This window comes from Pleurodeles waltl, chromosome 4_2, assembly GCF_031143425.1.
Source record: "Pleurodeles waltl isolate 20211129_DDA chromosome 4_2, aPleWal1.hap1.20221129, whole genome shotgun sequence".
NCBI classification, from domain to species: Eukaryota; Metazoa; Chordata; class Amphibia; order Caudata; family Salamandridae; genus Pleurodeles; species Pleurodeles waltl.
The window spans coordinates 444,630,067-444,652,005 of record NC_090443.1 but is presented as its reverse complement, the minus strand read 5'-3'; the positions used below and the strand labels follow the sequence as shown (position 1 = coordinate 444,652,005).

Here is a 21,939-nt window from a genome sequence, read left to right as displayed (position 1 = left end):
CGGCCGATTTTTGCTACGCCAATCTGCCCCCAAGAGGGGCAGAAACCTCTAGGCGCCAGGGCAATTTTTTTTTTTGTTGTTTGTTTTTTTTCCGTTAGTTTTTTTTTATAGATGGGGAGCGACCCATTAGGCAAGGGTTGCTCCCCTGGGGGGCAAATTGTATTTAGACCATTTCTGCCCCCCTTGGGGGCAGATTGGCTGATTTTAGGTCAATCTGCCCCCAAGGGGGCAGAAACCACTAGGCACCGGGGATTTATTTTTTTGCCGCCAATGTCACGCAGGGGGAGCAAGCCCCTAGGCAAGTTTCGCTCCCAATGGGGGGTTGAGGGGGCAAATTTATTTTAGGCCTTTTCTGCCCCCCCCCCCCACCGGGGCCGGCTGAGCTAGAGGTCCACAGGTAGGCATTCTGCAAAAAACACCTCTGTTTTCTGTGAAAAAATGTGATGTGTCCACGTTGTGTTTTGGGCCATTTCCTTTCGTGGGCGCTAGGCCTACCCACACAAGTGAGGTATCATTTTTATCGGGAGACTTGGGAGAACGCTGGGTGGAAGGACATTTCTGGCTCCCCTCAGATTCAAGAACTTTCTGTCACCAAAATGTGAGGAAAATGTGTTTTTTTTTTTAGCCAAATTTTGAGGTTTGCAAAGGATTCTGGGTAACAGAACCTGGTCAGAGCCCCACAAGTCACCCCATCTTGGATTCCCCTAGGTCTCTAGTTTTAAAAAATGCACAGGTTTGGTAGGTTTCCCTAGGTGCCGGCTGAGCTAGCGGCCAAAATCTACAGGTAGGCAGTTTGCAAAAAAACAGCTCTGTTTTCTTTAAAAAAAATGTGATGTGTCCACGTTGTGTTTTGGGGCATTTCCTGTCGCGGGCACTAGGCCTACACACACAAGTGAGGTATCATTTTTATCGGGAGTCTTGGGGGAACATAGAATAGCAACACAAGTGTTATTGCCCCTTGTCTTTCCCTTAATGTTTTCCTTCTAAATATAAGAGTGTGTGTAAAAAAGACGTCTATTTGAGAAATGCCCTGTAATTCACATGCTAGTATGGTCACCCCGGAATTCAGAGATGTGCAAATAACCACTGCTCCTCAACACCTTATCTTGTGCCCATTTTGGAAATACAAAGGTTTTCTTGATAGCTATTTTTCACTCTTTATATTTCAGCAAATGAATTGCTGTATACCCGGTATAGAATGAAAACGCACTGCAGGGTGCAGCTCATTTATTTGCTCTGGGTACCTAGGGTTCTTGATGAACCTACAAGCCCTATATATCTCGCAACCAGAAGTGTCCAGCAGACGTAACAGTATATTGCTTTAAAAAATCTGACATTGCAGGAAAAAGTTACAGAGTAAAACGTAGAGAAAAATTGCTGTTTTCTTTTCACCTCAATTTCAATATTTTTCTTTTTCAGTTGTTATTTTCTGTAGGAAACCCTTGTAGGATCTACACAAATGACCCCTTGCTGAATTCAGAATTTTGTCTAATTTCCAGAAATGTTTAAGTTTCTGGGATCCAGCATTGGTTTCACGCCCATTTCTGTCACTGACTGGAAGGAGGCTGAAAGCACAAAAAATCGTAAAAATGGGGTATTTCTGATGGATACAACTACCTGTGGATTCCTCACCTCATGAATACTCCCATGGCGCCAGCATTTGACGGAAATCTTCTTACTAGTCTCTGCACGTCGACGAGGACGTCACTCTAGCCCACGCGACGCCGTCTGACGTCATACAGGCAATAAGAAGTCCTCGCCGACGTGCCGATGACAGTTCCCTTTTTTCCGTGCATTCGAAACGGTTATCTTCGAGGGAGTTACTGTTACCTTCGTGGTTACAGTGTATTGTCTGCTGCGTAGTCTTCTCTGCGGTAACAATGTCTCAGAGGAAGTCGGGTTTCAAGCCCTGTCGAGAGTGTGGGGGCAAGATGTCAGTTACAGATCCTCACTCCGACTGTCTATGGTGTTTGAGCTCCGACCACGACGTCTCGACTTGCGATTCATGTCAACACATGAATCCGAAGGCCCTCAAAGAGCGCGAGGCCAAGTTATTCATGGCAAAGTCAAAGAAGAAGGAGAAACATCATAAGAAGTCTTCTTCGCCAAGGTCTCACCGGCGTCATCGAGACTCCCGGCGCCGTAGAGACTCACGACGTCACTCCAGCAAGGAGTCTCATTCGAGGTCACCTTCGGCTCGGCGTCGGAGGACTTGGGAGGTCAGCCCCACGGTCACGCCGCATCCATCGACGCCGTTGCCCTCTCCGGCGTCACCGACTTCACCTGGTCAGGCGTCAGTGATTGAGGTGGTGCAGCCTCTTGTGTTTTCTCCGGCGTCGCAGACGTCGAGGCCGGCGTCGGGGTCGCCTTCGATCCAGGCACCCCAGTTTCTGATGGATACAACTACCTGTGGATTCCTCACCTCATGAATACTCCCATGGCGCCAGCATTTGACGGAAATCTTCTTACTAGTCTCTGCACGTCGACGAGGACGTCACTCTAGCCCACGCGACGCCGTCTGACGTCATACAGGCAATAAGAAGTCCTCGCCGACGTGCCGATGACAGTTCCCTTTTTTCCGTGCATTCGAAACGGTTATCTTCGAGGGAGTTACTGTTACCTTCGTGGTTACAGTGTATTGTCTGCTGCGTAGTCTTCTCTGCGGTAACAATGTCTCAGAGGAAGTCGGGTTTCAAGCCCTGTCGAGAGTGTGGGGGCAAGATGTCAGTTACAGATCCTCACTCCGACTGTCTATGGTGTTTGAGCTCCGACCACGACGTCTCGACTTGCGATTCATGTCAACACATGAATCCGAAGGCCCTCAAAGAGCGCGAGGCCAAGTTATTCATGGCAAAGTCAAAGAAGAAGGAGAAACATCATAAGAAGTCTTCTTCGCCAAGGTCTCACCGGCGTCATCGAGACTCCCGGCGCCGTAGAGACTCACGACGTCACTCCAGCAAGGAGTCTCATTCGAGGTCACCTTCGGCTCGGCGTCGGAGGACTTGGGAGGTCAGCCCCACGGTCACGCCGCATCCATCGACGCCGTTGCCCTCTCCGGCGTCACCGACTTCACCTGGTCAGGCGTCAGTGATTGAGGTGGTGCAGCCTCTTGTGTTTTCTCCGGCGTCGCAGACGTCGAGGCCGGCGTCGGGGTCGCCTTCGATCCAGGCACCCCAGTATCCGGCTTTTCCCACTCCTGGAGCCGATAGTACCGCGTTTCTTAATGCGATGTATACCATCTTTCAGCAGATGGCTCCAGGAGCTGCTCCGGCTGGTCCTTCGGGGCCCTTGGCCTTTTCGTTGGGTGATCCTGCGCCTCTTCGGCCGGCACCCTTTATGCCCTTTCTCCCTTTTGGGAATGTGGGCTCGGCGCCGGTGCCGGCGTCGGTGGCCGCTCCGGTGGCTGCTCCGGTGGCTTCGGATGTTTCGGCCCCGGAGGTTGCCCCTCCGTCGAAGTCAGGATTTTGCCCTGTGACTCCGGTTGGTCCATCGGCTCCAAGACCTCGTCCTCCGGCTCCTGCCTCGGCGCCGAAGCTGCCTGTGGCGCCGGACGCGGCGTCAGATGCTTCTGGAGATCGGCGCCGTTCTTCGACGTCGGCGGAGGCCATGTCGACTCCGCGTATCGAGGAGAGACTTCATTCGAGGAGGCGTGCTCTCCGTCTTTTAGAAGAGCAAGAGTACCAGCGAGTCCTAGAGGAGGGAGAGATTGAGGACTCTGGAGACGGACTGCATGGTCTGGATACAGCCAGTGGGCTGGACACTTCCCCTGAGTGGGACCTTTCATCTCCAGGGGAATATACGGAGGAGGCTGCTTCCTTTCATGCTGTGGTGAGGAAGGCAGCGAGCTTTTTGGACCTGCCTTTGCCGGTGGCAGAGGCAAAGCAGAATTTGCTGACAGAGGTATTGCATCCGGCCTCTGCTGCAGCTGAGCCTCTCTTGCCATTTAATGAGGCTTTGCTGGATCCGGTGTTGGAGGTGTGGAAGAAGCCGGTGTCTTCCTCGGCCGTTCATAGGGCTGTGGCCAGGAGGTATCGAGCTGCACCATCTGACCCTGGCTTTCTCTCTAGACACCCTACGCCGGAGAGCTTGGTGGTGCAAGCCTCCTGTTCCTCAAAGTCAGCGCCTGGTTCCTTCCCGACGGTGCCTGGAGACAGAGACTCCAAGAAACTGGATGCGCAGTCCAAGAAAATATTTTCGTCATGCAGTTTGGCGTTGAAGGCCACCAACGCCACGTGCATTCTGGGGAGGTACATCCATGCGCTGATGGATGATATTTCGTCTTCATTCACGGAGCTTCCCCAGGGTCTTTTGGATGTGGTCTCGGACGCCCAGGCTGCCGCGACCCAGATTATCCAGTCTGGGCTGGACACGACCGACTCGGTGGCCAGGGCGATGGGCACGGCTGTGGTGGCAAGAAGACAGGCCTGGCTCCGAAACTCAGGGTTCTCTGCGGATGTGCAGTCGACCCTGCTGGACCTCCCGTTTGATGGGGACAGACTGTTTGGAGCCAAGGCAGATTCGGCCTTGGAACGATTTAAGGAGAGCAGAGCCACAGCCAAATCGTTAGGACTGCAAGCTCCTTCTTCCTCTGCCTCTTCTAGAATTTTCAGGAGGTTTCGGGGATTTGGGCGTGGCTCTTATTCCTCTTCCTTTCGGGGGAGGTTCCAGCAACCCGCCTCTTCCCTCCCCTATAGGTCATTTAGAGGGAGGGGGAGGGGTGGGGTCCGTACCAGAGGAGCCTCTCAACAGCACTCTGCCTCTTCCTCGTCCTCTGGAGGGGTGCAGCAGGGGAAGCAGCCTTAGGCTTCCACCGTTTCCCACTCACTCCTCTCCTGTAGGGGGAAGATTACAGCGTTTTCTCCACAAGTGGAGGTCTATCACAACGGACACTTGGGTTCTCGGCATTGTGGGAAAAGGCTACGCCCTTCCCTTTCGGGAGTTCCCGCCCCTCATCCCGCCCCGCCCATCTTATTGTTCAGAAGAACACCTCCTGTTGCTAGAACAGGAGGTTCAAGTCCTCCTTTCAAAGGGCGCGGTAGAGTTGGTCCCAGAGCAGGAAAAGGGTCGAGGTTGTTACTCAAGATACTTCCTGATTCCCAAAAAGGATGGTCAGTTGAGACCAATCCTGGATCTGAGGATCTTGAATTGGTTCCTCAAACAGGAAAAGTTCAAGATGCTGACCCTAGCACAGGTGCTTTTGGCGTTGAACAAGGAAGATTGGATGGTGTCTGTCGACTTGCAGGATGCTTACTTTCATATCCCGATACTCAAGTCGCACAGGAAGTATCTCCGGTTTGTGGTAGGGTCGCAGCACTATCAGTTTGCGGTCCTCCCGTTTGGTCTTACTTCAGCACCTCGAGTCTTCACAAAGGTGATGTCAGTGGTTGCGGCGGAGCTCAGAAGGAAGGGGATAGCAGTATTCCCTTACTTGGACGACTGGTTAATCAAAGCCAAGTCCCCGGAGCTTGTGTCGCAGCATCTGCAGTCAACAACCCAGTTGTTGTTCGACCTGGGCTTTTCGGTGAACGTGCCCAAATCTCACCTGGAGCCCTCTCAGCGCCTCCTGTTCATAGGGGCAGTACTGGATACAACATTGAGTCGAGCCTTTCCTCCGCCTCAGCGGATTCAAGATATTCAGGAATTGGTTCCAATGTTTCGAAATGGAGCGGTAGTTCCAGTCCTCAAGGTCCTTCGTCTGCTCGGTTTGTTCGCCTCCTGCATTCTGTTGGTCACGCATGCTCGCTGGCACATGAGGGCTCTTCAGTGGTGCCTCCGAAGGCAGTGGTCTCAACACAAGGGAGATTTAGAAGGTACTGTCAAGATCTCCAGAGATGCTGCTGTGGAATTGAAGTGGTGGATTGCGGGCAACAATCTTTCACAGGGGAAGCCGTTCGCGCAGTCGCCACCAGTGGCCACGGTAATAACGGATGCCTCCACCCTAGGATGGGGAGCTCATCTGGGGGATCTGGAGATCAAAGGGCTTTGGTCTCCAGAGGAACAGGTGTTTCATATCAATCTGTTGGAGTTACGGGCTGTACGTTTGGCTCTCAAGGCCTTCCTCCCATCCCTTCGTGGTCAGTCGGTACAGGTCCTGACGGACAATACTACCACGATGTGGTACATAAACAAACAGGGAGGAGTAGGGTCGTACCTTCTCTGCAGAGAAGCTCTTCGGCTATGGTCCTGGGCAAAGGACCATCAGATTTGCTTGGTGGCAAATCATCTGGCCGGGGTCTTGAATGTACGTGCGGACAGTCTCAGTCGCCAATTCTCGGCAGACCACGAGTGGCGTCTCCATCCAGATCAAGTCTGTTTAATCTTCCAGATGTGGGGGTTTCCTCGGATAGATCTGTTTGCCACTCGGGAGAACGCGCATTGCCCGTTATTCTGCAGCCTCCAGTATCCGATGCAGGGAGCGTTGGGGGACGCGTTTCAGATAACCTGGTGCGACCAGTTGCTTTACGCGTTTCCCCCCATACCCTTGATTCCTCGAGTGTTGAGGAAAATTCGCCAAGACCGGGCCCAAGTCATCTTAATAGCTCCGGATTGGCCAAGGAGGGTATGGTACTCCGACCTTCTCCAACTCTCACTGTGCCCTCCGCTCCGTCTCCCTCTCAGGGCAGACCTCCTCTCGCAGTCGCAGGGGCAGGTTTTACACCCCAACCTCCAGAGTCTGCACCTACATGCTTGGAGATTGAACGGGGCAACCTGAGTTCCTTCTCTCTCCCGCCTGATGTAGTGGATGTTATCTTAGCGGCCAGGCGACACTCCACTAAATCTATCTACGCTAATAGGTGGTCTAAATTTGTTATGTGGTGTGGAGAGAGACAGATTGATCCCTTACATGCTCGTCTGTCACATGTTTTGTCTTTTGCACTGTCTCTAGCGCAGAAAGGTTGTGCAGTAGCTACCATTAAGGGTTATTTGTCGGCCTTGTCAGCCTTCATTTGTCTTCCAGACCAACCATCGTTATTTAAATCCCCTATTGTTCTCAGATTCTTGAAAGGTCTTCTGAATCAATATCCTCCAAAACCATTCGTTATGCCTCAATGGGATTTGTCCTTGGTCCTGACTTTCCTTATGGGGTCCCCTTTTGAGCCTATGCATTCTTGCCCCTTAAGGTATTTGGTTATTAAAACAGTATTCCTGGTAGCTATAACATCTGCAAGGAGAGTGAGTGAGTTGCAGGCCTTATCGGTTAAACCCCCTTATATAACGTTTTATGGGGATAAGGTGGTGTTGAGGACCAAGGCTGCTTTCCTTCCGAAGGTTGTTTCACCCTTCCATTTGGCTCAGACAATCACTTTGTCCACGTTTTATCCTCCGCCTCATCCTTCAAAGGAGGAAGAAAGACTACATCGCCTGGACCCAAAAAGGGCGTTGAGCTTCTATATCGACAGAATGAAGGATATCAGGCTGGAGGATCAGCTGTTTGTCGGATACGTGGGCAAGAGGAGAGGAAAGGCAGTCCACAAGAGAACACTCTCCAGGTGGGTTGTTCTTTGCATTAAAATCTGTTACTCTTTGGCAAAGAAGGATCCGCCTGAGGGCATTAGAGCTCACTCCACCAGAGCTAAGTCGGCCTCTTCGGCCTTGGCCAGGGGTGTTCCTGTGGTTGACATCTGCAAGGCCGCAACTTGGTCGTCCCTTCACACTTTTGTGAAACATTACTGTTTGGACTCTGAGGTCAGAAGGGACGGTCATTTTGCACGGTCAGTGCTGCAGGATTTCTTGGTTTGACCATTTAGGCACCCACCGCCGGGCGTGGTACTGCTTTGGGACTCTATTCATGAGGTGAGGAATCCACAGGTAGTTGTATCCATCAGAAGAACGAGTTACTTACCTTCGGTAACGACTTTTCTGGTGGATACATTAGCTACCTGTGGATTCCTCACGGTCCCACCCGCCTCCCCGTTGCCTTTTTGGTCTCTCCAAGCAATCCTTGAGGGTGCTCCTTTTGGTCTTCAAAGTTGCAATACATTTTGCATGTATGATATTTGTATATATGTGTATATGTATATATAAATCTATATATATATTGGGTATATACATGATTCGTATGTATAAATATATTTATTTGTTTAAAAAAAAAAAAAAAAAAAAAAAAAAGGTTATATTAAATCTACAGCTATTTTATTGCAATGTTGTGTGATTTACAATATTAAGAGATGTTGCTTTGCTCTTTCATTGCATTGGGTTATTATTATTATTCTCATGCACGTAAAAAATGTTGGTACTGTCATCGGCACGTCGGCGAGGACTTCTTATTGCCTGTATGACGTCAGACGGCGTCGCGTGGGCTAGAGTGACGTCCTCGTCGACGTGCAGAGACTAGTAAGAAGATTTCCGTCAAATGCTGGCGCCATGGGAGTATTCATGAGGTGAGGAATCCACAGGTAGCTAATGTATCCACCAGAAAAGTCGTTACCGAAGGTAAGTAACTCGTTCATCCGGCTTTTCCCACTCCTGGAGCCGATAGTACCGCGTTTCTTAATGCGATGTATACCATCTTTCAGCAGATGGCTCCAGGAGCTGCTCCGGCTGGTCCTTCGGGGCCCTTGGCCTTTTCGTTGGGTGATCCTGCGCCTCTTCGGCCGGCACCCTTTATGCCCTTTCTCCCTTTTGGGAATGTGGGCTCGGCGCCGGTGCCGGCGTCGGTGGCCGCTCCGGTGGCTTCGGATGTTTCGGCCCCGGAGGTTGCCCCTCCGTCGAAGTCAGGATTTTGCCCTGTGACTCCGGTTGGTCCATCGGCTCCAAGACCTCGTCCTCCGGCTCCTGCCTCGGCGCCGAAGCTGCCTGTGGCGCCGGACGCGGCGTCAGATGCTTCTGGAGATCGGCGCCGTTCTTCGACGTCGGCGGAGGCCATGTCGACTCCGCGTATCGAGGAGAGACTTCATTCGAGGAGGCGTGCTCTCCGTCTTTTAGAAGAGCAAGAGTACCAGCGAGTCCTAGAGGAGGGAGAGATTGAGGACTCTGGAGACGGACTGCATGGTCTGGATACAGCCAGTGGGCTGGACACTTCCCCTGAGTGGGACCTTTCATCTCCAGGGGAATATACGGAGGAGGCTGCTTCCTTTCATGCTGTGGTGAGGAAGGCAGCGAGCTTTTTGGACCTGCCTTTGCCGGTGGCAGAGGCAAAGCAGAATTTGCTGACAGAGGTATTGCATCCGGCCTCTGCTGCAGCTGAGCCTCTCTTGCCATTTAATGAGGCTTTGCTGGATCCGGTGTTGGAGGTGTGGAAGAAGCCGGTGTCTTCCTCGGCCGTTCATAGGGCTGTGGCCAGGAGGTATCGAGCTGCACCATCTGACCCTGGCTTTCTCTCTAGACACCCTACGCCGGAGAGCTTGGTGGTGCAAGCCTCCTGTTCCTCAAAGTCAGCGCCTGGTTCCTTCCCGACGGTGCCTGGAGACAGAGACTCCAAGAAACTGGATGCGCAGTCCAAGAAAATATTTTCGTCATGCAGTTTGGCGTTGAAGGCCACCAACGCCACGTGCATTCTGGGGAGGTACATCCATGCGCTGATGGATGATATTTCGTCTTCATTCACGGAGCTTCCCCAGGGTCTTTTGGATGTGGTCTCGGACGCCCAGGCTGCCGCGACCCAGATTATCCAGTCTGGGCTGGACACGACCGACTCGGTGGCCAGGGCGATGGGCACGGCTGTGGTGGCAAGAAGACAGGCCTGGCTCCGAAACTCAGGGTTCTCTGCGGATGTGCAGTCGACCCTGCTGGACCTCCCGTTTGATGGGGACAGACTGTTTGGAGCCAAGGCAGATTCGGCCTTGGAACGATTTAAGGAGAGCAGAGCCACAGCCAAATCGTTAGGACTGCAAGCTCCTTCTTCCTCTGCCTCTTCTAGAATTTTCAGGAGGTTTCGGGGATTTGGGCGTGGCTCTTATTCCTCTTCCTTTCGGGGGAGGTTCCAGCAACCCGCCTCTTCCCTCCCCTATAGGTCATTTAGAGGGAGGGGGAGGGGTGGGGTCCGTACCAGAGGAGCCTCTCAACAGCACTCTGCCTCTTCCTCGTCCTCTGGAGGGGTGCAGCAGGGGAAGCAGCCTTAGGCTTCCACCGTTTCCCACTCACTCCTCTCCTGTAGGGGGAAGATTACAGCGTTTTCTCCACAAGTGGAGGTCTATCACAACGGACACTTGGGTTCTCGGCATTGTGGGAAAAGGCTACGCCCTTCCCTTTCGGGAGTTCCCGCCCCTCATCCCGCCCCGCCCATCTTATTGTTCAGAAGAACACCTCCTGTTGCTAGAACAGGAGGTTCAAGTCCTCCTTTCAAAGGGCGCGGTAGAGTTGGTCCCAGAGCAGGAAAAGGGTCGAGGTTGTTACTCAAGATACTTCCTGATTCCCAAAAAGGATGGTCAGTTGAGACCAATCCTGGATCTGAGGATCTTGAATTGGTTCCTCAAACAGGAAAAGTTCAAGATGCTGACCCTAGCACAGGTGCTTTTGGCGTTGAACAAGGAAGATTGGATGGTGTCTGTCGACTTGCAGGATGCTTACTTTCATATCCCGATACTCAAGTCGCACAGGAAGTATCTCCGGTTTGTGGTAGGGTCGCAGCACTATCAGTTTGCGGTCCTCCCGTTTGGTCTTACTTCAGCACCTCGAGTCTTCACAAAGGTGATGTCAGTGGTTGCGGCGGAGCTCAGAAGGAAGGGGATAGCAGTATTCCCTTACTTGGACGACTGGTTAATCAAAGCCAAGTCCCCGGAGCTTGTGTCGCAGCATCTGCAGTCAACAACCCAGTTGTTGTTCGACCTGGGCTTTTCGGTGAACGTGCCCAAATCTCACCTGGAGCCCTCTCAGCGCCTCCTGTTCATAGGGGCAGTACTGGATACAACATTGAGTCGAGCCTTTCCTCCGCCTCAGCGGATTCAAGATATTCAGGAATTGGTTCCAATGTTTCGAAATGGAGCGGTAGTTCCAGTCCTCAAGGTCCTTCGTCTGCTCGGTTTGTTCGCCTCCTGCATTCTGTTGGTCACGCATGCTCGCTGGCACATGAGGGCTCTTCAGTGGTGCCTCCGAAGGCAGTGGTCTCAACACAAGGGAGATTTAGAAGGTACTGTCAAGATCTCCAGAGATGCTGCTGTGGAATTGAAGTGGTGGATTGCGGGCAACAATCTTTCACAGGGGAAGCCGTTCGCGCAGTCGCCACCAGTGGCCACGGTAATAACGGATGCCTCCACCCTAGGATGGGGAGCTCATCTGGGGGATCTGGAGATCAAAGGGCTTTGGTCTCCAGAGGAACAGGTGTTTCATATCAATCTGTTGGAGTTACGGGCTGTACGTTTGGCTCTCAAGGCCTTCCTCCCATCCCTTCGTGGTCAGTCGGTACAGGTCCTGACGGACAATACTACCACGATGTGGTACATAAACAAACAGGGAGGAGTAGGGTCGTACCTTCTCTGCAGAGAAGCTCTTCGGCTATGGTCCTGGGCAAAGGACCATCAGATTTGCTTGGTGGCAAATCATCTGGCCGGGGTCTTGAATGTACGTGCGGACAGTCTCAGTCGCCAATTCTCGGCAGACCACGAGTGGCGTCTCCATCCAGATCAAGTCTGTTTAATCTTCCAGATGTGGGGGTTTCCTCGGATAGATCTGTTTGCCACTCGGGAGAACGCGCATTGCCCGTTATTCTGCAGCCTCCAGTATCCGATGCAGGGAGCGTTGGGGGACGCGTTTCAGATAACCTGGTGCGACCAGTTGCTTTACGCGTTTCCCCCCATACCCTTGATTCCTCGAGTGTTGAGGAAAATTCGCCAAGACCGGGCCCAAGTCATCTTAATAGCTCCGGATTGGCCAAGGAGGGTATGGTACTCCGACCTTCTCCAACTCTCACTGTGCCCTCCGCTCCGTCTCCCTCTCAGGGCAGACCTCCTCTCGCAGTCGCAGGGGCAGGTTTTACACCCCAACCTCCAGAGTCTGCACCTACATGCTTGGAGATTGAACGGGGCAACCTGAGTTCCTTCTCTCTCCCGCCTGATGTAGTGGATGTTATCTTAGCGGCCAGGCGACACTCCACTAAATCTATCTACGCTAATAGGTGGTCTAAATTTGTTATGTGGTGTGGAGAGAGACAGATTGATCCCTTACATGCTCGTCTGTCACATGTTTTGTCTTTTGCACTGTCTCTAGCGCAGAAAGGTTGTGCAGTAGCTACCATTAAGGGTTATTTGTCGGCCTTGTCAGCCTTCATTTGTCTTCCAGACCAACCATCGTTATTTAAATCCCCTATTGTTCTCAGATTCTTGAAAGGTCTTCTGAATCAATATCCTCCAAAACCATTCGTTATGCCTCAATGGGATTTGTCCTTGGTCCTGACTTTCCTTATGGGGTCCCCTTTTGAGCCTATGCATTCTTGCCCCTTAAGGTATTTGGTTATTAAAACAGTATTCCTGGTAGCTATAACATCTGCAAGGAGAGTGAGTGAGTTGCAGGCCTTATCGGTTAAACCCCCTTATATAACGTTTTATGGGGATAAGGTGGTGTTGAGGACCAAGGCTGCTTTCCTTCCGAAGGTTGTTTCACCCTTCCATTTGGCTCAGACAATCACTTTGTCCACGTTTTATCCTCCGCCTCATCCTTCAAAGGAGGAAGAAAGACTACATCGCCTGGACCCAAAAAGGGCGTTGAGCTTCTATATCGACAGAATGAAGGATATCAGGCTGGAGGATCAGCTGTTTGTCGGATACGTGGGCAAGAGGAGAGGAAAGGCAGTCCACAAGAGAACACTCTCCAGGTGGGTTGTTCTTTGCATTAAAATCTGTTACTCTTTGGCAAAGAAGGATCCGCCTGAGGGCATTAGAGCTCACTCCACCAGAGCTAAGTCGGCCTCTTCGGCCTTGGCCAGGGGTGTTCCTGTGGTTGACATCTGCAAGGCCGCAACTTGGTCGTCCCTTCACACTTTTGTGAAACATTACTGTTTGGACTCTGAGGTCAGAAGGGACGGTCATTTTGCACGGTCAGTGCTGCAGGATTTCTTGGTTTGACCATTTAGGCACCCACCGCCGGGCGTGGTACTGCTTTGGGACTCTATTCATGAGGTGAGGAATCCACAGGTAGTTGTATCCATCAGAAGAACGAGTTACTTACCTTCGGTAACGACTTTTCTGGTGGATACATTAGCTACCTGTGGATTCCTCACGGTCCCACCCGCCTCCCCGTTGCCTTTTTGGTCTCTCCAAGCAATCCTTGAGGGTGCTCCTTTTGGTCTTCAAAGTTGCAATACATTTTGCATGTATGATATTTGTATATATGTGTATATGTATATATAAATCTATATATATATTGGGTATATACATGATTCGTATGTATAAATATATTTATTTGTTTAAAAAAAAAAAAAAAAAAAAAAAAAAAGGTTATATTAAATCTACAGCTATTTTATTGCAATGTTGTGTGATTTACAATATTAAGAGATGTTGCTTTGCTCTTTCATTGCATTGGGTTATTATTATTATTCTCATGCACGTAAAAAATGTTGGTACTGTCATCGGCACGTCGGCGAGGACTTCTTATTGCCTGTATGACGTCAGACGGCGTCGCGTGGGCTAGAGTGACGTCCTCGTCGACGTGCAGAGACTAGTAAGAAGATTTCCGTCAAATGCTGGCGCCATGGGAGTATTCATGAGGTGAGGAATCCACAGGTAGCTAATGTATCCACCAGAAAAGTCGTTACCGAAGGTAAGTAACTCGTTCGTCTCAGTAAAATGCCAAATTTGTGTTGAAAAATTGGGTTTTCTGATTCAAGTCTGCCTGTTCCTGAAAGCTGGGAAGCTGGTGATTTTAGCACTGCAAACCCTTTGTTGATGCCATTTTCAGGGAAAAAACCACAAGCCTTCTTCTGCAGCCACTTTTTCCAATTTTTTTGAAAAAACCGAAAATTTCACTGTACTTTGGCTAATTTCTTGGCCTCCTTCAGGGGAACCCACAATGTCTGGGTACCTCTAGAATCCCTAGGATGTTGGAAAAAAAGGACGGAAATTTGGCTTGGCTAGCTTATGTGGACAAAAAGTTATGAGGGCCTAAGCCCGAACTGCCCCAAATAGCCAAAAAAAGGCCTGGCACAGGAGGGGGAAAAGGCCTGGCAGCGAAAGGGTTAAGGGGTTTAAGGGAGGAGATGGAAGAAAGAATGAATCCAAAATAAAATGCATGGGAAGGAGCGGGCAGTTGAGGGGTGGTAGAGAGTGTGACACATCTGGTGATTATACTTGGCAAATCTCATATTGCTGTCACTGTCACTAAATAACTACATTCTTTTAATTGTTTTATCCTCCTCTTGGGAGTCATCTCATTGTTTAGGAAAAGCAGGGGTTATTGCATCTTAATGAAATATGTGTCTGGTAAGGCATTTTTAAAGGAAACATGTTCTAGCTGCATTCTACTATCCGTTTAATGAAGTGTAATTTGTACCTAATGGACTTCTCTCCACAGATTACTTACATGAGAATATTTCCCAGGCGTCACACTGCATCTGGAAATTTTGGGTGAGCAGAACCCCTGCGCACTGATAGGTTGTGTTGTTGGGCTTCGTGCAACATCATTCACACCAGAAGTGACTTGTGCAATGCCATATAGGCGCCACCCTAGCATGCTAATGTCGGTTCTTTTCTACCTGTGCAAGTCAATGGAGATCCAGAAAAGGGCTACCCATCGTAATTTTTACTCCTTGTGTGAAGAATGTCCACCAGAAAGGCATGTTTTGAGCTCCAGATGTCAGTGACAGACCCACATTTGGTTTGCCTCTTGTGTCTTGAGCAAGAACACAACACCAAGAAATGGAAGCAGTGCTGCGTCTTGCATCCTAAGGCACTAAGGGAGCATTCCCTCAAGCTCCTTTCTTCTCAGTGTCAACTGGTTCCGCTTCGCTCCACGTCTTGGTCACGAGGAAGATCCCAAAATTGTTCGCAAAATTGTACCCGTCGAGTGTCGTCTCACTCCAAACCATTGGGGAAGTCTGGTACGTACCTTAAAAAAATAAAAGTCGTCCCGAAGAGGTCTTCGACTTCACCACGCAAGTCTCTGGATGAGTTGCGAGACCGTCAGTACTCGAAGGCTAGCTCTGTGGTGAAGCCTGCATCTGGGCAGACCTCCACACCTCCCTGAATTTCCAGGAGCCCCAGTGACCCCCGCCCAAATTAAGGATTTTTATGAGTCCAAGCCACACATTTTTGGGTAGCCTGGCCCATCTGGAGTGCCCTCAAGCCCCACTGATCTGGGAGGAGCCCTCAGTGCCATTCGGGTCCCAAGGATCCATTGACGATTCCAGAGTAGTGCCAGTCAAGCGACTTCAGCTTTCCCCAGAGCCGAATCCAGTGCCAATTCCCCCAGCACCACCAGTGCCCAGCGGTGGTGTCACCTCAATGATCATTCCCGACTCCAACATGGAGGTGGACGGGCATTGACCGATGCTGGTGCCAAATGGGGACAAACTCATCGTATCGGAGCCAGTGCCTTATTCATATGACAAGCCTAGATTGGGTGATAATTGGGAGGGGTCTGAGAACCCTTACGGATACCAGTCCCTAGAAGTTTCAGAGGACAACTGGTATTAGGATCTGACGAATGACAGTTGACTGGATACCTCCCTAGACGCTGGTCTGGTCTCTCCCCTTCCATGGCTATAGAGGAGGGTGCCTCATTTGCAGTGATGGTGCGGAGGGTGTCTGAGGTCCTGGACCTTACCTTACCAGACAAACACCATGACAGAGGTGCTTTAGACAGCCCTACCAAACCATAACTCCCATTCAATGAAGCCCTTATTGGCATCCTACTCGGCTCCTTGTCCAAGCCCTGCACAGCGGCTCCTATGCATAGGATAGTTGTCTGCCACATCACCCGACCCAGGGAACCCCAGTTTCCTCACCCAGGATCCCACACTAGAGAGCTTGGTGGTCTGGGCATCCACCTCCAAAGTCGGCTCCTGGCACATTCCCTACCACTCCACTTGAAAGGGTATTCAAAAGGCTAGATACCTTTGGGAATAAGATTTTCTTTTTCTGCCAGCCCGGCAATGCACTATACTCATATAGATCTGGGACTCTGTTGCACAAGTGCTGCCCATGGTCTCACAGGAGGCCTGAACCAGACCCTCACAAGCAATTGCTGACGGAAGAGATGCAGCCAAGATCACCAGAAGAAGTGGGCTGGACACAGCAGACTCGCTGGGCAGAGCAATTTCATCATCAGTTGCCCTTAGGCACCACACCTGGTTGAAAACTACTGGCTTTTTGGGGACTGCCCAAGCTTTGCACAAGAACATGCCCTTTGAAGAGAGTGCTACTGCCAGGTCCTTAGACCTTTCCATAGCCCTTTTGCCAGCCCCAGTCAACCTTCCACCCATTTGATTGCAATGGAAGGTGCTTTCAACATGGTGCATCCAGCCACCACTGCCAACAAATTGCACAACTGTTTCTGTTTTTGTTTTCACGGTTCCCACAGACCACTGGGACAGATAGCCAGAGGTAAAGCCAGTTCACTACCTTCTCTTACCCCTAAAAGCCTCCCCACCCTTCCCCCCCTACCAGTCAGCCGATTCCTCCAAACTCCTTACTTTTGCCCTCCAACCATCATAGGCATCCAGTGGGGGACAGGATACGCCATCACCTGCACCCCTGGAGGGCAATACCATACAACCATTGGGTTTTGCAGTTTGTCCAAAGGGGGCTACTCCCTCCCCTTTGTGACCACCCCTCACCCATGCCACCTACTTATGACAAGCTAACACCGGACCACCTCTCCTTGCTCCGTCAGGAAGTGTTAGCTCTCTTGACCACAGGAGGTATAGAAAAGTTGCTGGCATCAGAGGTAGGTTGTGGTTGCTATTCTCCGTACTTTCTGGTGCCCTAGAAGGTCAGAGGCCTACATCCTATTCTAGAGCTGTACATTCACAATATTTTCCTGGAGGAGACATTCAAGATGCTCGTGCTTGCGCAAATCCTGTCTTCCCTGGACCTCAGAGACTTGTAAGGTATCGTTTGACTTGCAGGATGCATAATTTCACATTTTCATTCTGCCTGCCCACAGGCGTTCCCTCCGGTTCACAGTCAGCCAAGAGCACTTTCAGTTTGGTGTGCTCCCCTTTGGCTTTACCAGTGCCCCTTGGGTGTTCACAAACGTGATGGCTCTGGTTGCAGCTCACCTCCTGAGGTCAGTGGTTCCTGCCTTTTCCTACTTCGACGACTGGCTGTTAAAGGCAGGCTCGCCACAGGTCGTTTCTCATCTCTAGGCTACAGCAAACATTCTGTATTCGCTGAGGTTCATGCTGAACATGCCGAAGTCACACCTGACTCCCTTCCAGATGCTTTCTTTCATAGGACCTGTTCTGGTCACAGTGCAGTTTTGGGCCTATCCTGCCAAGCGGTGAGTCCAGGATATTCAGGCTATGATACTGGTATGCCTCTAGCCTGGTTTTCAGTGAGACGGACTCGAGGCTGCTGGGGCTCATGGTCTCCTGCATCCTACTACTAGCACATGCCCCTTGGCATATGACGTCTCTGCAATGGGACCTGAAGTTTCAGTGGGCACATGATCCATATATCTAAGGGCACTGCAAAAGACCTGCAATGGTGGCTAACCAACCTCGACTACTGAAGATGGTAACTCCTTTCAGATTGGCCAATTCATTACTCTGCCTACCTTTTAAGCTCAGCCTTACCCCTCTAAAGAAGAGAAGAGACTCCCATCGACTGGACTCAAAAATACTATCAACTTTTTGTTGGTTACTTCACAGCAAAGAAAGGAAAGTCAGTGCAGAAATGGACCATCTTATGATGGATAGTGCTCTGCATCACAATCTGCTACGCACTGGCCAAAAAGCAACCTTCTGAAGGTTCGCTCTTGAAGCTCCTGTCCTGGATATCTGTCAGGCAGCAACGTGAGCTTCTTTGCACATGTTTATGAAGCACTACTACCTAGACAGTCAAGTCTGGCATGACAGTCACTTTGCCCTTTTGGTCCTGCAGGACTAATTAGTCTAATCTACATTGCATCCCCACCTCCGGACAGGTAATGCTGGGGTGTCTATTCTAAGGTAAGAAATCTGTGGCTGAAGGTATCTATCAGATGAACAAGTTACTTCGCTTCAGTAGCCCCTTATCTTGTAGAGATTCTGTCTAACAGCAGATTCCTTACCAACCCACCCATCCTCCCCACTCTGTGAATGAATCACAGAGATAACAAGTTGTTCCCTATTTAAGGGCACTAGCTTGACACACCAGTGGTTAGTGTTCTTTGTGGATCAGCGCTTCTGGCACAGAATGTTGTGAAAAGAAATTGACATCAGCTTGTTGGTGTGGTACCGAATCACTTCTGGCTCTGATGCCATGAGGAGCCGATCGACACCGCCTACCAGCGTGCATGGGTGCAGCTCACCAAAAATGTCTAGATCCAGAATGACACCTGGGGAATATTCTAAGGTAAGGAATCTGTGGCTAGATAGAGTCTCTACCAGATAAGACGCAACCGTAGGTAAGTAACTTGTTTGATTGGTTGTCTGATCTGAGATTCAGTATCTAAGGAGTTAGTTGAAAAGTCAGAGTTCAGCCTATCCTGAACAGGAGCCTCATAGATTCTGCAGGCTGATCTTAAGCTAATTTTATAGACGTGTTGTCATTTTGGTGTGAGTGCAATGGAGTTTAAATAATTTTTTCTTGGTTTCTGTATCAACTTACTTGATTATCTTATCCTAGATTTTCAGGTATACAGTTAAAGGACCACAGCCCTCACCAGCATACCCCTACATATAGTCTGGAAAAGAAGATTCTTAACTCACTTGTTTCTGTCTTAACTTTACAGATGCAGGAAATCCTCAGCACAACACATTTTTGTCTACAAATGTTTTTATGGTGTATATACCCAAGGCAAGCATAATTTCCATGCTCACAATGTGAGAGCCATGAAGTCGATGTAAGATTCCCTGCTTCTTCAAATTATGAATTTCTTTCTTGCCTCATAAAAAACATTTCACTTCAGATGCCAGAGGAAGAAGCCTTCTGCGTGTTTGTGCGGCTGATGCAGGAGTACCGCTTGAGGGAGCTCTTCAAACCCACCATGGCTGAGCTTGGCCTCTGCATATACCAGTTTGAGTACCTGCTGCAGGTTAGTGTGTTGAGAGGTAGTTCTAGTTCCTTTTTAGGGCCACAGCATGAATAAGTTTGTATCTGCTTTTCATTTAGGTGGATTGAGTGTTGGAATTGCAGGCATTTTCTACATTTAATATACTTGGCATGCTAATATGGTACGAGGTAAGACTGGATTGCTGAGCTATGAGTTTTGCAGTGTGTTTCTGCTTGTGTGTAGCTTTCTATTTAGATGTGAATCTTCATCTATAATTTTCCTCTCAAATGTGGTTATTGTATTAGTGTGTTTATCTGGGATCTTGTAATCTCTGATCTATGTGAAATGTCAAATGCTATAAATTGTGTGGTGTTTACTCCCAAGTGGCACATCATCATGGAAACCATGGATAAGAGATTCTCATTTCGCAGATTTCCACTGATAATCATAAAGACTGGATTGCCGTAACCATGCACTGGATCATAAAGCACTTTCCTACAAAGTGTACAGTATATATAACATGCTTTCTCCAGTATTGGATCTTTCATAGAGTCACATGCTTGCGTCATCATCATATTGGGAGTCCGACAGTATCTTTAATAAAGCAGTAGGTGAACTACTGGAGGCCATAATGGCAGTGGACAGTCACTGCCATATCCTATATTTGTCCTTTAAAAAAAAATTAAAAAAAAAAAATTCTTGAACTATAACCAATCAGGCGGCAGCACCCTCTAGAACACTCCCAGTAGAGGCTGTATCCCTCAGACACATGTGAGAAGAAAAGGCTATATTCCGACGATCCACATAAGATATGCATTATTGCCTCCATCCAGAGCACAAAATGAGAGACTGTAAGATCTTTTCTCACACAACTCTGAAAGACAGGGAAGACACACATTTACTATGGCTGCTGTAACAAAAAAAGAGAGTACCATTCTTCTGAGGATAGTGATGACTCTTCACAAGCTTCACATTCCCTTAAAAGACCTAGGACTAAGGAAAATATTTTCTTAGAACCACTGGCAAAGGTTATTAAAAAATCAAAGCACACCTCTGCTGGGCACGAAAAGTGGCATGAGGACCTTTCATCATCTTCCAGAAAACTTTAAATTGCTTCAGAAAAGCTTCCCTGAAAGAAGCACTTCCAAAAAGTACTTCTCAGTTTCTACTGTCAACGACAAAGGTGAAGAAAAACCCACTAGAATCCATAAAAGTACCCTCGTCGATGAAGACACCGCCAACGACACGTATTCACAGAGACAACAGCCAAGTGGACTTTTATCACAGCGGTGTGTCCCCTAATAACTTCTCTGTCTCTGCTATCATTAATGATAATCATCACAGCAAGGATCTTAAAACACCAGTCAGTATAGGCACTGTCAACGGCCATCCTCCTAGTCTCTCATTCGTTGATGCACTCACAAGTACTGCCACCGATAACAATACCATCGATGAGGGACTTGTCAGCAATGGTCCCATCAGCAATGGCCCCATCAGCGATGAGAATCTTGTCGACGATGATACTGTCAGCACCCCTTTCGACGACGACACCATTGATAATACCGTTGATGTTGCTACCATCAACTAGCCGTCAACAACACCTTTACCATCGATGAAGAGAACAACTACAATTGAACATTTAAAATCAGGAGAAAAAGCATCAGCAAACATCATTTTTTCTCCGTTGTCTTTGATTCCGCTAAGGGAAAATCATTCACAACAAACATTTTACCAATACATACTTTTCCAAGTAAGGTATTATCCTACCCACTTGCCCAACTCTTGGATGAGGATTATGACTCTGAGGACGGAAGTCCTTTTAGAGTAGCTAGTAGCCCTTCCCAGATATTAGGAAAATCCCACGACTTTGGTGATGATGACCAGTGTCAGGAATACTACTCAGCGAGGGAGCACGTGGAGCCTTACCATCACTTTTCAGGACAAAACCAACAAGAACCATCAATTCCACTGCCCATGTCACTAGAAACAAACTTGCAAAGTGTGCTTCAGGATTATCACAGTGTAGGAGGCTGGCCTGGTGTGTGGTGGACACCTATGGTGTTGGCACCTTATACCAGGTCCAGGCAACCCATATTAGTAAGTGTTAAAGTGTCTAGGAAGCCAGGGCTCTCTAGAGGTAGCTGTGGTGAGCAGTGAAGACTTATCTAGGAGGAGCGTGAAGCACTTGCAATACCACAGTAGTCACACAGTAACTTATAACACATGAAAGGAACCACACAGTGTTGCAAAAATAAAGGTACTTTACTGTAGTAACACTGAACTAAAATAGTATAGGCAATCCACCCTCTCTGGAGGTAAGTACACACAAAATATACACAAGTATTAGGAATTAGCATAGAGACATTCGAAATAGCAAGAAAGGACCATATTGGGGGGGGGGGGCAAACCATATACTAAAATAGTGGAATGCGAGAATGGGACCCCCACCAGAAGTTATGGAGTAGTTAGCAAAGGGCTGGGAGAGTATGGAACCCCAATAGGTGAGTATCTAGAAGACCCCTAGTGACCAAGTGAGAAAGGGGTAAGTTACCTGTGAAGAACCAGAACCTTATGGGCCTGGCGGCGCAGGGTACGCCTGAAATCTCCTTGGATTCACCTGCCTCAACTAACAGAGACACGGGACACTCTGTCAGGCGTAAAAGATCAGATTTATTAGCTGCAGCTAGTACAGTTGTCCAAGAAGTACACAAGGTATGTTCTCAGGAGACTGCCACTTTACTTTGTGGCGCACAATCTTATATACCGTATAAAAACATTTATTAACTACATACACTCCCAGAACACATAGAAAGGAGCCAGTAAGAATGATGTAAAGATAGAACAGAGTCAATAGAAATGTCGGAAAACAAGACA

General features: G+C 49.3%; 1 protein-coding gene across 2 annotated transcripts in view; it reads left to right on the top strand.

Moving 5' to 3' along the window:
• The window catches only part of EVI5L (ecotropic viral integration site 5 like), a 1,467,274-nt gene that overhangs the window by 914,946 nt on the left and 530,389 nt on the right, over positions 1-21,939 (top strand). For both annotated transcript variants that reach the window (XM_069231736.1, XM_069231735.1), the window contains exon 7: positions 18,982-19,107. In XM_069231736.1, the coding sequence (XP_069087837.1) occupies positions 18,982-19,107 (126 nt within the window). The remainder of the gene's footprint in view (positions 1-18,981; positions 19,108-21,939) is intronic.